This window comes from Rhinolophus sinicus, chromosome 16, assembly GCF_057876585.1.
Source record: "Rhinolophus sinicus isolate RSI-liver-muscle chromosome 16, RSI-T2T, whole genome shotgun sequence".
Classification (NCBI taxonomy): Eukaryota; Metazoa; Chordata; class Mammalia; order Chiroptera; family Rhinolophidae; genus Rhinolophus; species Rhinolophus sinicus.
In genome coordinates, this window is record NC_142516.1 from 52,149,059 (window position 1) to 52,162,800 (window position 13,742).

Sequence of the window (13,742 nt, forward strand, 5' to 3'; positions counted from 1 at the left end):
TAAATCCTTAACTATAATGTCAATTTATATATACACTAAATTAACACCCTAAGTATTTGCTTTTTTTTCCCAATTACCCCCTAAGTAGTCTCAAAACTGTATTCCTTATAAGTTCATTTTATCCTGTTGACTTTTTAATATTTAGGGTTAAAGTTATTTAAAAAGCGATAAAGGCTAATACAGATTTTTTTTTTTTTTTAAATAAGGTCAACTTCAAGCTCACTCTTAATTTCTTTACTTGACATAGTCTGGGATCTCTCAGGGAGCAAGTTTTAAAAGAATACTAACGGTCTAAGAACAAACGAAGAATAATCTGATTTTTAAAATTATGGTTATTTTTGTTTCACTCTGATATAGGTTAAGGACTTTTTAAAATAGTACTGTAGAGCTCAAGCTGCCAACTGCTTATTTCTAAGAATTTGGTGATCCTTATTGGTAATGATGGTTTTTACTGCATTTGTCATTCCTCTCTATAGCTCAGTTACCATAGAATGCTTCTGAGCTTTACTACTACTTCAAATATGCCACGATGATTCATTTTATTTGGAATTAGATGACAGTGCTAATTATGCTATCCTTATTTTTTGAGGATTAGTCTTCTTTTAGGAACATGCACTTTGTGTTGGGTATAGCCTTTTGTTCAGTCCTGTTGAGACTAGTAGCAAATATTTGGAAGATGGCTAACTGGGATTAGGAATGCATGCCTGAACTTGAGAAACCAAATATTGCTAAGGGACCCATATGGTGATCAGACCTATGACTGTGGCCTCATTTGCATCTTGTTTTAACTAACTGAGGTGACAAGGCACTCAGTACCCATAGAAATGGTGTGGAATTGTTGAATCACACTTAATGTAAGATCACAATCTTCCTGGTTTGCAGAATAACTCTTTCGTGCTTTTGATATAAAGATATACTCTATAATAAAATGTTTGACTAATTTATATGGTAGTATTCATCAACCTGTAATTTTTTTTTTTTAACCAAAGTTACAGAAGTTTCCTTTTTCTTTTTCTTTTCTGGAGTAGCTCTTATTTTTCCCTTCCTATCAGATAGGGAATGGACACAGTAAAATCCCCAGTTTCACAGAAGTATTGCTTGAACCATTACTTTCCATTCCTTAACTTTGCCCCAGGTAATTATTTTACCTATACGTAATTGTTTTGAATTTCATTTTGCCTTTAAATTAGAGGTATTAACGACTAGACTGGAAGGAAAGAAATTATCAACAAACTGAGCAAACTATTCCTGAAGGGGTGTTTTGGTTTTGTTTTCTAAAACAGACATTGTTGAAGAGCTATTTAAATTTGACTATATATTTTACTTTCAAAGAGAAGTGTTCTATGTTTTCAATGTAAAAGTGTGATTGAGTTTATTTTGGGAACTACTGACTGATGCCATAATTTGCACTTCAAGACTATAACTTTTACATATTTAGCAAGTATTTCAGTCCTAAGAACAGTAAATTGACATCTTTTTTATTTCTCTTTATTTTGCTTTGTACTGAGAACTAACTCCTATTAAGAGAAATGTCCTCTTTTCTGTTTCTTAGGAAATAATGAGTATACTAAGCAAAGGGATAATTCATATTTCAGGTTGGACAGTTTTCTCTAGACAAATTATACAAACCATGAAAAGTCCAAATAGATGAATGAAACATCTTTGACGTCAAAGTATCCATCAAGGATTCTTGTTTCATTTGATAAAATTAATATTCTAATAAAAGATTTAATTTTAAAAAATTGCTATTCACTCCATTTATTCTCTGTTAACTCTGTCATTTTATCAATGGTAGTGGAAATAATACTGGTTTAAAATTATTCTCTAGGAGAAAGATGGGTAACATTTTCATCGAATTATTCCATAGTGGGCCCTTAAATTTTGCCAAATGAGCTTATAATCTTCTCTAAACTCTTTAGGAAAATAGGGTCTTTCAGATTAGCATTCCTATTGTCCTTTTAAAAGTGAATTAATATGCTGCCCAAAGAACATGAATCTAGTAAGTAGAGATTCTTACAGAATGAAAAAATTGTGGGTTTAGACAAAGTTATCCTAAAGTTAACCTTGGGGCATTTTTCAGAGAAAAATAAAAAGATGTCAATTGACTGTTCTCAAAGTCAGTCATGTATTTCAGTTCTTAAATTGATGTGGGATACAAATGTACTTGTCTGGGTTGAGGTCAGTCTTTTTATTTCAGTTTTAATACGTTCCTAAAATTCTATGCCTCCATTTTCATCTGTAACAGACACGTATGTACTATTTCACAGGTCTGAGAAGTTGATTAATGAGTATTTGCTTGCTTACTATGTAAGCTAATGGGAGGGGGGGGATACAAAGATGAATAAAAGTTGACTATGAGTTGCTTACCATCTGATAAGTCAAAACCATTCTCATAAGCCTTAAAGAATTAGTCTTGAGTTTGATCTTTTCTAAATATGAAAATGATAAAAATTCCCACATCTTTCACTTGTTTCTTTATACAGCATGATTCTTCATACTATTTACTTTTCAAACACTTACCGTGTTTCCCTGAAAATAAGACCTAGCCGTCGGACAATCAGATCTAATGCGTTTTGGAGCATACATTAATATAAGACCTGGTCTTATTTTACTATAATATAAAACCAGGTCTTATATAAGACAGGGTATGAATAATAATAATAATATTATAAATATCAGGTATAATATAATATGATACCGGGTCTTACATTAATTTTTGCTCCAAAAGACGCATTAGAGCTGAGTGGCCAGCTTATTTTTGGGGAAACACGGTATTTAGAGTCCTTTGGTAAAATTAAGACCTATCACCAGATTGATTTATACACGTTGGTAAAATCCTTCCAAAGTACAATCTTTACTCAGTGCTACATACATATTTAGAAAAACACATGACCATTAGTGAACTAAAAAAAAAAAAAAAAAAAGGTGAAGTGGATATGAACTCTACACAGCACGTTGGCTTTTAACAGAAGCTTTAAGCACAGCGAGACTATTTTGACTGTTGTAAAATTTTTAAACTAACTTCCAAAATCACAATCTTGGATTACTAGTGTCTGGGAATATTTTCTTGTCAATGAAAACACACAATTTATAAACATGTTTTAGAATACAAATTTATTTTTGCTGTTGGTTGCAAGTATTACAACAATTTAATCTGAGGTCTGTAATTGCCATGATTTGTTAATTAACATAGGTAAGTTTTATAACAAACTGAGTATCCAAAATATTTTACTTTGTTGGAATGCCATTATAAATAGCTGGGGGAAAAGTAGCTATGGGGCTGGGGTTTAGAAATTTGACACAGTATTTAATCTATTTCAAATGGAATTGAGAAATAAAATTTCTGGATGGTACTAACTGCCAATTTCCATTTCTCACACCTCTGCTTACGATAAGTGTACCAAAATATGGTACTCCAGAAAATAGGATAATGGATTGAAGTACTGTTCTCATTAGCCTTTAATTAAAGGCATAGTAGCTTCTAACCAAGGCATTCAGTTTCATACATACTTCATGTAGCACATAAATCATAGTAGTAGGCATTACAGCATTATGGGTTTTTTTAGCAGGTTGTGCTCCCTCAGCTATGATAATCATCAGAACTGTCTATGACATTAACTCAGCGTAAAACAAGTTCTTCTCGTTTGCTTTAATCAAAAAAATAATAATAATAATAGTGTAGGCATTTCCCAAAGTAATGGAAGTATGTGCAAAACTTTGGGTTGAGTGTTTTGGGAGTGAGGAGGGAATAGTCACAGGGAAGAAGAGACTTAAATTTCATAGCCATGTTCTTCTACCTGTTTGTGATTTCCATGTCTCCTAAGTGTCAAGAAGGCCAGCATGAGTGCAGTACCATAGTGGGAGATAAAGGAGAGCATAAAACGAAACCAGCCTGTGTACTGTTAACTATTCTAAGACAATTCAGAAGTCAGTCATCAGGGCAGCGGAATGGAAAGTGACATGGAGTGCTCCCTGTGAACTACCAAAGACAAAGTGATATGCACAGTTCTAAAATCGCACAGTATTACAATACCTTAATACTAATGTGTGCCTGATAACCTAGTGATAATTCTTAAGTTTAGTAGTTCACATTTTTAGAAAGCACATAATACTAACATTCAAATAAGGCATTATAGAAAGTTGTGTACAGAATAGAATGTTTACTGTAAACCTTTTTAAAAGCCTCTTTGAAAGCTCAACACTGAATTTTAAACAATCAAAAGAAAGAAATATACGTTCGTTTCCCACAAAATACATACCAACCACTTCTTGGCATTTGTATTTTAAGTGCCTAGAATAAAATGGGCCAGATTTCAAAGACAGTTAACAGCTTTTACAAGGATTTGTTTCATTTGATTTCACACCAAGCAAAGTAAGAGTAAATATGCCATTGAAGATATAGTCAGATTTCTCCACTTTTCACATTGCCCTACTTTCTACCAGGCCACAGTAGATAAGCATGCATCTTGTTTCCCCACTAAGGAATCAAATCATTCTGGTTTTAAAATGGCTGCTCAGGTTATAGTCACCAAAAAGAGTTCTTTACTCTTAGGATAGCAGTAAATGCTAGCAGGTGTAAACTTTTTGATTAGGAATAAACTGTCAGCAAACTCAATTTGTTTCCGGGTCCTTTTTAACCTGTCATATAAATCCTCTTCATTGCCATACCTGTTGACTAATTATGATTGTTGTATTTGTCAAAGGAATTTTTCCCAGGCAAACCTGATCTATTTCTACTTGCTAATGACAAAGCATTCTTACTTTACCTAGTGTCATGGATTTTCTCTTTGTGTGTGTGTGTGTGTGTGTGTGTGTGTGTGTGTGTGTGTGTGTGTGTGTGGTGTGTGTGTGTGTACTTTAATATGTTACTGATCAAGGCAGATCATACCTTTTGATCAAAAAGAGAAACTGGCAAGTAGATCCTAAAGCATATCCTTTAACCTGAGTAACATCTGAAAACATAGATCTTTACATTTTCCTTTGAAAATACAACTTAGTGCTTTTGCAAGAACTTATAATGTCAATTTCAAAAGAAAACAAATCATAGGAAATTAGTACTTTACTACATGCTAATTGATACATTTTCATAGCAAATTGAAAATTGTGAGTAACCTGAGGGTATGTTAACAACAAAATATATATATGGCTAGCTTAGAAATTTCTTAGTGTAGAGGCAGCAGTGAATTTGCATCCTCAAACTAATCTTTAAATCCAGTTGCTTTTCCTCTGGAATTCTATAGACAGTGTTTCACAAAACTGTGTACCACAGTGGTAAAGATGCTTTCTGGCATCAGTCTAATTAAGCAAAAGCCTTTGACGACATACTTTTCCCAAATGATTTGGAATTGCTTTTTACTTTTCCATAAAAATAAAGATACTTTATCAAACACTTACTCTTCTGAACAATTGGTCTTTTAATTATGCTCTACATGATTTTTCAAAAGTTTCATTAGACATCTCTGATATTTTTGAATTGTGCACCCATAAAAGATAACTGGATAAAACATACTAAACGATTTCAAAAGATGAATCTTAGTATCTGACTCATTTGGCACATCCTTAATTTCCAGAATAAAATCAGTAGAAACGAAACAAATAAAATTTCCAAAGAAGTCATATAATTCAGAGTCTTAGGACACGGAGTTTCTAAATGCACAGCTGAGAACCTTCTGCTCATCTTACTGGTCACACGCACTTTTTCTCAGGGAGTAACTGATGCTTTCTGGTTTACTTGTGGAACTTTCGTTTGCAGGAAAGCATATACATAGGGCCAGATCTTGTTAGTTTCTGTTCCAGAGAATGTTTCCAATACCCCTTTTTTCCTAAAGGTGACAAAACAAAAAACACAGGTCTGAGTCTTCCTAACAAGCTTTTTCAAAGTGATTCTTAAAAGGTGATAATGTGGACTTGGAGGCCTCAGTTCAGTACAGGTCTGTGTGATCAAAAGAGAAAAGCGCTTGCCTGGCCACTGGAAAACCTAGATTTTGGTTTCAGTTGTGCTCTCTGGGTTACCAAATGGTCACTTAAAAATGAATAGCAGCTCTCACTCATTAAGCATGTGCTAAGTGTTTTACATATAATCGTTTATTTAATCCTTTCTAAAGTTCAAGTTTCCTTACTGTACCGATAAACCTTTATATTAGAGATGTAAAGAAACAGCTCCAATAACTAAAGTTTCCAAACAGGGGGCCTGCTGGACACCATGACAGCCCTTGGCTTTCTTTGTCTACCACCCGTTTGCAAAACAGCTTTCTCATACTTGATTGTGCTTCCTTCTTTTCACCCAGGTTTATTTTTTCCCTCTGTGCTGCTCTTCCAAATTTTAGGGAAAACGCGAATAAAAAGTATTGTTTTTATTGTGTTTCTCCACTTCTCCCCAGGCAGATTTGTCTGACTTGTCACCAGACTAGCAACTAACACATTTACTCCCGTTTTCTGGGGGTAGAGTGGGGAGGAGAAGCGGAATTCTGGGATTGCTTTTCACACACAGATTCCATCCACAGATTCTGGTATTACTCGCGCTTACTGTCCTCTTCCAACCCATTCGTACACCTTGGCTTAACTGCTGCATAAGAGCATGTGGTGACAGAGCCAGGAGTGCAGTTTCCAGGCTCTCGGCCTCACGTGGAAAGGTGCTGGCTCAGGTAGTAAATGGCCATCAACTGTGATTGGACGGCCATCAGCTGTGGCTAGTTGGCCGTCAGCTGTAACCAGTGAGCCACTGGCCACTAATATAACTGCTGTGGCTACACTAGCAGGAAAATAGGGGCTAGGAAGAAGATGGTGGCTGAGCTAGCAAGCGCGGATTGCAGTTAGCATGGCTTATTGTAGCTAGCAAGTGAGGTGAGTTGGCAGAGAAGTGGACGGCAGGTTGCGGATAGTGTGGCTCCTGCTTCCTGTGTCTCCAACCCAGCCGCCAGCGAGAATATAGTGGTATGACTCTCCTATGTATGGCTTCGTGGGTGTTCTTTTTTGGCTTCACCATATCCTGCGTTCTTATGTGGGGAGCGGGACCAGAGACCCCGCATGACACCCTGCATGACAAATGGCTCAGCGAGCAGGGTACGGTGTCAGCCAAAGCTCTCCAAAGGGCAGTGGAGCAGTTCGTGCGTATGAACACTCAGTCTCAGGAAGACCAGGAGGAGCAGCTGCTGGAGAGCTGGACCCCCATGGAGGGGTGGGAAGACGTGGACGGTTCCCCAACCAGCATAGGCCAGAGAAAGCGAAGGTCGTTGCGGCCCTGTGGGCTAGGAAGTTCTTGCTGAGGCCCTCACCCCCAGGTTGGGGAGGACTTGGAGTCCTTACCCTGCGGAGAGGGCACACAGTGTGAGGCTCACAGCCCTGGTGAATGACTATGGACTATGGGGAATGGGCTCCATCCCTAATTTAATGGACCGCCTGACTGTTTGCTTGGGAACGTACCACCATGTAGTTGAACTGGTGGATGTTTGCTTTTGTGGCTTGACGGGCCGCCATCGAGAATATGTAAGTACCTTACTATGAGTCGCTGTTGTTTCAGCACAGTACCCTGAGAGGCCCAGAGAGAGTGGCAGTGCCCTGAGAGCCCTGGCTGAGCCCAGGAAGTCTGGCTGTGCCCAGAGAGAGTGGCAGTGTCCTGAGAGCCCTGGCTGAGTCCAGGAAGTCTGGCTGTGCCCAGAAGTACTGGTGGTGCCCTGAGAAACCCTGGCTGTGTCCAGGATATTGCATTCACCTCCAGGCTCCTCGCAAAGGGCCACTCGCGGAAGACGCTTGTCACGTAGATTGTGAGGCGAGACCCTGTAGGGGAGGAGTGTGGGGACAGAGCCAGGAGTGCAGTTTCCAGGCTCTTGGCCTCATGTGGAAAGGTGCTGGCTCAGGTAGTAAATGGCCATCAGCTGTGGCTAGTTGGCCATCAGCTGTAACCAGTGAGCCACTGGCCACTAATATAACTGCTGTGGCTACACTAGCAGAAAATGGGGGCTAGCAAGAAGATAGTGGCTGAGCTAGTAAGAGCGGCTTGCAGTTAGCACGGCGGGTTGCAGCCAGTAAGTGAGGTTGGTTGGCAGAGAGAGAGTGGATGGCAGGTTGCGGATAGTGTGGCTCCTGCTTCCTGTGTCTCCAACCCAGCTGCCTGCGAGACTATAGTGGTATGACTTCCCTATCTATGGCTCCATGGGTGTTCTTTTTTGGCCTCTCCATATCCTGCGTTCTTATGTGGGGAGCGAGACTAGAGACCCCCGCATGACACCCTGCATGACAAAGCAACTGAGAAATTCTGATTTATTCTTTCTAATAACAGGATCCATCATGCCTCTGCAACCTTTTCACTAGATTTTCAGAGGTTTCACTGGGACAAAAGCATTCCTTTCTTGATACCTCATGACATTTGCCACAATTCAGACTAACTTAATTCCCACTGTTTCCTTGGTAGGAAGTATCTCCTAAGGAGAGACATTATGCAAATACAGTATTCTCTGCATATTAGAAGCCCTGCTGCTTCTAAACTCACAGTTGTCTTGTAATGCTTTCAAGAGAACAAGCTGCTTAACAGCTGTAAGCCTCTAGAAGAGCCACTTTAAAATCAACCCAATGTCACAAGTAGGTTAATTACTGAGGGCACAACTACAGGTATTATTCAAACCTTAAGCTGTACCTTGGGCGAACAGTTATTATTTCAACTTCTGTGTAATAAAATGGAACCAGCTTCAACTATCAGTCCTCTGAAGAGTATCTCATTTGTAAACACAGACCTAATTACTCTATAAATGTCCCACAGCTGAAAGAGTTTTAAAAACAACAATATGACTGTCAACATTTTAAAACAACAATGCTGACTTTGTTGCAAATACCACTTAGAATTTTTTATTAAGTCCAGCCCTAGTTCTGTGTGCAGGAGTTTGGAAGCAAAGCTTCAAACAATGGCCAAGAGGTAGCAAAAACCAGAAGCCAAGAAAGACTAGAGTATTTTCTAAGATAGGGAACCCGGGTCACACACTTCATCTCTGTAGCCTTCCCCAACTTCCCGTCCCATATTCTGACAGAATTAACCCCTGCTTCCACTGCATTCGGGGATTACCTTTATGAATAGCCTTGCAGTGTTTTTATCAACCCAACAATGTGTTCTCCCTTCTTCTTAACAAGTCCCTTTAGAGGGGGAAACTGGGTCCAGGAGATTCGGGTGGGACTGTGCCCACTTCCCAGCTTCAAGGATGAGCTAATCAGTGCCAACTGCAGGATTTCTGCTGGCAAAGAAGCTCTCTTTTCTGCTGAACTGGTGGGAGGTAAGCTGGAGTGTTGAGGGGCTCACACAGGAAAAGCCCACCTGAGATCGAAGCCGACACAGGAATGTGGAGCTGAGAGTGATGAGGCCTGCTGACACTGATTGAACACCTGAATCCAGCATCCATCCACCTTCAGACATTGTAGTTACATGACCAGTAAATTTCCCTTTTGCTTGGCCTAGTGTGAATTAGGTTCCTGACTGATACAGTACATTTTGTGATAAATATAGTTTACTCAGTTCTCTACCTTACCCACAGATAGAAGGGGAGTTTCTTGGGGCTTGACAGGGACTGGGTCTAATTATCTGTGTGGACCAAGAGCCTAGCACAGCGGCAACAGAATACATAGCAGCTACCACTGACTTACTAGTGCCAGGGCTGTTGTGAGTCTTTACATGGATTCTCTCACTTAATTCCCTTAATAGCCATATAAACTAGGTACTGCTTAATATTGCTCTGATTGTACAAATGGAAAATTTGTGGCACACAGTTTGAATACCTTGCCCAGGGCCACAGCACTGGTAACCTGCAAAGCCAGGCTCATTATACAAAATTATAGTAACAGCTACTGTAGAAAGTGAATGGCCAACTCCCTTATAATGTCATCCTCCAGAAATAACTATTAAAACAGTTTGCAGACTATTGCTTTAGATTTCACGACACACGTATCCTATTACAATAAGAATAATAACCGATAATTATAAAGGGTCAGAAACAATTAGAGTTACACATATTAACTCAATCTTTCAACCCTTTATTCACACCCCCATTTTATAGAGGAGAAAACAGGTTAAGGCCAAGTCCATAAATGGCGATCTGGGATTTGAACTTACACAACCTGGCTGCAGAATCTCTGTGCTACCCCACAACACTGTTGTGTTGACGCTGAGTCATCCTTCAGTAAGTGAATGAATAAAAGGAAAGGGTTTGTGATCAATCCTCTGTGAGGCGAGGGAAAGGAAATTGGATTGTTTCTTCGTCTGAGTCAGATATTAATTCAGTATAGAGCCCATATCTGTTTTGGAACATGAGTTCCCTGGGGAGCAGACAAAACTATGTTAGAATAGAAGCTTTTAAAGACTACTAGCCAAATTAATGATCCGAGGATTGGTTGCCATGTGAGTCTTCTGTGCAATAGTGTCCTCTGTTGGCACAGGGAGTGGGTATTATTAGGTTTGCCTCCCTGGCATTCATTCCAGCCCTCCCCACACCAGACAGCAGAGTATGGGTGAGACCGACCCATTCCCAGCTTCAAGTGTGGACCAATGAGTGTAATCCCTCCCATCCTAGTGACTGGTTCCCGAATGTGCAGTAACCTAGGCCTAAAACAGTGCAGGACATTCCCTGACCTCAGTGGTTATTCGAGTTGGTTCAATCTGCGTGATGCTTGGGGCTTTTGTTCACTGGGAGAAAGGTGACCCCTTCAGCCTTTCATGAAAGGAGTGTTCCCGGCAACTGTCTGCAACTATGCAGGAAGCCTAAGGACAAAGACAACACGAAGTTGAGAGAATGGCAGAACTCTAATCGAACCTAGAGGTGACTGAAGCCCAACCTATCTTCTGGACTTCTCTGTTACACGCACTAATACATTTCCTTTATTATAAACCAATTTGCATTGGATCGTCTGGTGTTTTAGCATTTCAGCTGTAAGGCATGGATAATCGAAAACTGTCTTTATGCTTCATCATACATGAGAAGTTCTGAAAAGCGACAAACTCACCGGTAGTATTCTAGGACCGGCTCTGTTTGAGCCTCATAAGCTTTCAGCCTCTTGACAACCGTCTCTGGTCTATCATCCTCACGCTGAACGAGAGGCTCTCCAGTCAGATCATCGATGCCCTAAATGGGAGTCAGACCAGCTGGTATCAAACATCTTATTTTTGAAGGATATTTTGTATAAGCAGTTACATGATTTTTAAACAGGTATATTCTCTACACAAGCACCAAAAACACAAATGGCCTTTTAAGTAAACAGAATCAAATAGAAACCCAGACCATGAAATACAGAGCCATAACACCCCAGGATCATTTCCGCAGTGTCAGTCACCTGCTCCTTAGAGTAAAAGTTTTTCGTAGCAGCCCCTCTAAATAATTTCATATTGTGGACAAAAAGGGGTTCTATGGAAAGTAACCTCACAGGGTGATCTGATCATAAATTCCTCACTGGGCCGGTCACAGTGGGTAGTCAAGCCACAGGCCTATAACTTCTTCAGCAAAAGGTTTATCTTTGCCTTAAGCAAACCCGGTCCATTGTTTCTGTGCATCTAGGTTAACACACCTTTGTAAAGCATCTTTTCAGACCCCTCAGAAGAATAACCACCCCCAAGGGAGGACAAAATCTTGTTAACGATCCTGTAATCTAATCCCCACCTTGCTCTCTCCCACCTTCATTTAACCTTCCTTATATTCCTTAATCAAAGTGCATATGAGAAGCTATGAACCACCATTCTAGGAAGCATTTTTCTCAGTCTGTTGAGATGTTATTTCCAGGCATATCCTCTGCTTGGCTCTCAATTTTTTTTTTAGTGATTCTCTACAGGACATTCTTATGTTGAATATATGTACGAATATATATATATATATATATATATATATATATATATATATATATATATACACACAAAAAGATTTGGCTATAAACTGGGACTCTCAACTGCAAGCCCTGAGTAAACCAAGGTATCACTAATCCCTATGGCCCCAACTCCTAACACACTCCATGGCACAGAGTAGGAAATCAATAAATGCTTCTGAAGGAATAACAAACCCCTGTGACTCCTGGAGACGCCTAGTCACAAGCTGAGTCGACTAGACAAGTCAACTACACCAAGTAACCTGAGACTATAGCCTCAGGAGTTTTGGTCAGGCAGGATTTCCAAGGTCATAAAACTTCTGTCTGTGAGGGCAAGAGGACTCAGAGACAATGGTCTGCTCTGTGGAAGGCTGTGTCACACCACAACTACTCACCACAGTTTTGGGAGGGTTGAATTCGATGTTGTAGACTCGGCCACTGGATGGATGAATCCAACGAGCAGTGAGGCGCTGCTTAATGACCTCAAAGGGCACGTTCAAGTTAATCACTGTATCTATCTGATAAGCTCTGTCCAGAGCTTCTGCCTGGGGAAGTGTCCTTGGGAAACCTTTACAAATTTTTATTTTTTAAATAACAAGGAAAAGGAAGGGAGGAAGGGAGAAAGAGGGGGAAGAAGAGAATTAATTAATGTTGAGCAATTTGAACAAAAGCAGTAACACCAGGCAGGCTGATCACACCTGTAGGGCAACTATGATAGTTAATTCATGTTTCGTGACACATGAATGAAATTTCATGTGTCAACTTGACTGTGCCCAGATATTTGGTCAGACATTATTTTGGGTGTGTCTGTGTGAGAGTGTTTTGGGATGAGTTTAACATTTAAATCAGTAGATTGAGTAACGCAGATTGCGCTCCCTAATGTAGGGAGGCCTCATCTAATCCATTGGAGGCCTGAATAGAACAAAAGAGCTGACCCTCTGCAGAATGAAGAAGTTATTTCTCCTGCCTGACTGCCTTGGGGCTGGGAGGTGGGCTTTTTCCTGCCTTCAGACTCAAACTGAAACATCAGTTCTTCCTGGGTCTCGAGCCTATTGGCCTTCAGACTGGAAGTACACCATCCGCTCTTCCGGGTCTCCCCCTTACCAACCCACCCTGAAGATCCTGGGACCTGTCAGCTTCCATAAGCACGGGAGCTTATGCCGTACAATACCCACCTCAATCTCTTTAGAAACTAGAAATCAACCTATCCTCAAGGATTCCACTACACCTCTGCCTAGCAAAAGTTTACAGCTGATTACAAATTATCTTCTAGCCTTCCTTTTTTCCTTTTGTGGTGATCCTCTCTCCTCATAAAATACTTTCAAAGGAGGGGAAAGGAACTAAAGCCACATCTGAAGGGAGTTTAGAAATCATGCAGTCCACTTCCCTCTTTCCATTTGAATCAAGAAGCAGGCCCAGAGAAGATGACTGGCCCAAGGTCTCAGGGTGGTTGGTGGCAGAACTCAGGCCCCCTGCCCACCATTCATGATGTCTGTCTGTAGCCCATGAAATGCTCATTCTCCTGCCCACACTCATCATTTTAGGCAGCTGAAATGCTCGCGACACTTCACTTACCATCCAAAAGCCAGTTATATTGGGTGAGATTTTTCAGCTCATGAAAGGCCAGCCGAGTCATGACATCATCTGGGATGAGCTTCCCTTGTTCAATAAAAGTCTTGGCTAACACACCAATTTCTACAACAGAATGAGGGGAAAAAAGCAAACCAACAAGTACATTTGTTTTATCTCATCCCAGGTCCCTAGGAAACTGGTTGCCCAAAGATCTCTGGATAACACACTAATATGAAGATGTACATTATCAACTTTTGTGATAAAAACAGAGGTTACAAAATAATCTATGCTTATTTCAAATTCTCCATCATGTAAAAATATATATATGTAAATATATAGAC

The 13,742-nt window shown here is 40.0% G+C and overlaps 1 protein-coding gene across 3 annotated transcripts in view; it reads right to left on the bottom strand.

Annotated features, from left to right (window-relative positions):
- The window catches only part of AK3 (adenylate kinase 3), a 38,102-nt gene that overhangs the window by 16,033 nt on the left and 8,327 nt on the right, over positions 1-13,742 (bottom strand). Inside the window, exons 2-5 of one of the 3 annotated variants that reach the window (XM_019729889.3) lie at positions 13,405-13,524; positions 12,225-12,397; positions 10,981-11,099; positions 5,395-5,822 (exon numbers count right to left, since the gene is read on the bottom strand). In XM_019729889.3, the coding sequence (XP_019585448.1) occupies positions 5,702-5,822; positions 10,981-11,099; positions 12,225-12,397; positions 13,405-13,524 (533 nt within the window). In that variant the 3' untranslated portion in view covers positions 5,395-5,701. Of the gene's footprint in view, positions 1-5,394; positions 5,823-9,993; positions 10,739-10,980; positions 11,100-12,224; positions 12,398-13,404; positions 13,525-13,742 lie in introns of those variants that run through there. The other 2 variants (XM_019729907.3, XM_019729900.3) reach the window with 2 other exon arrangements.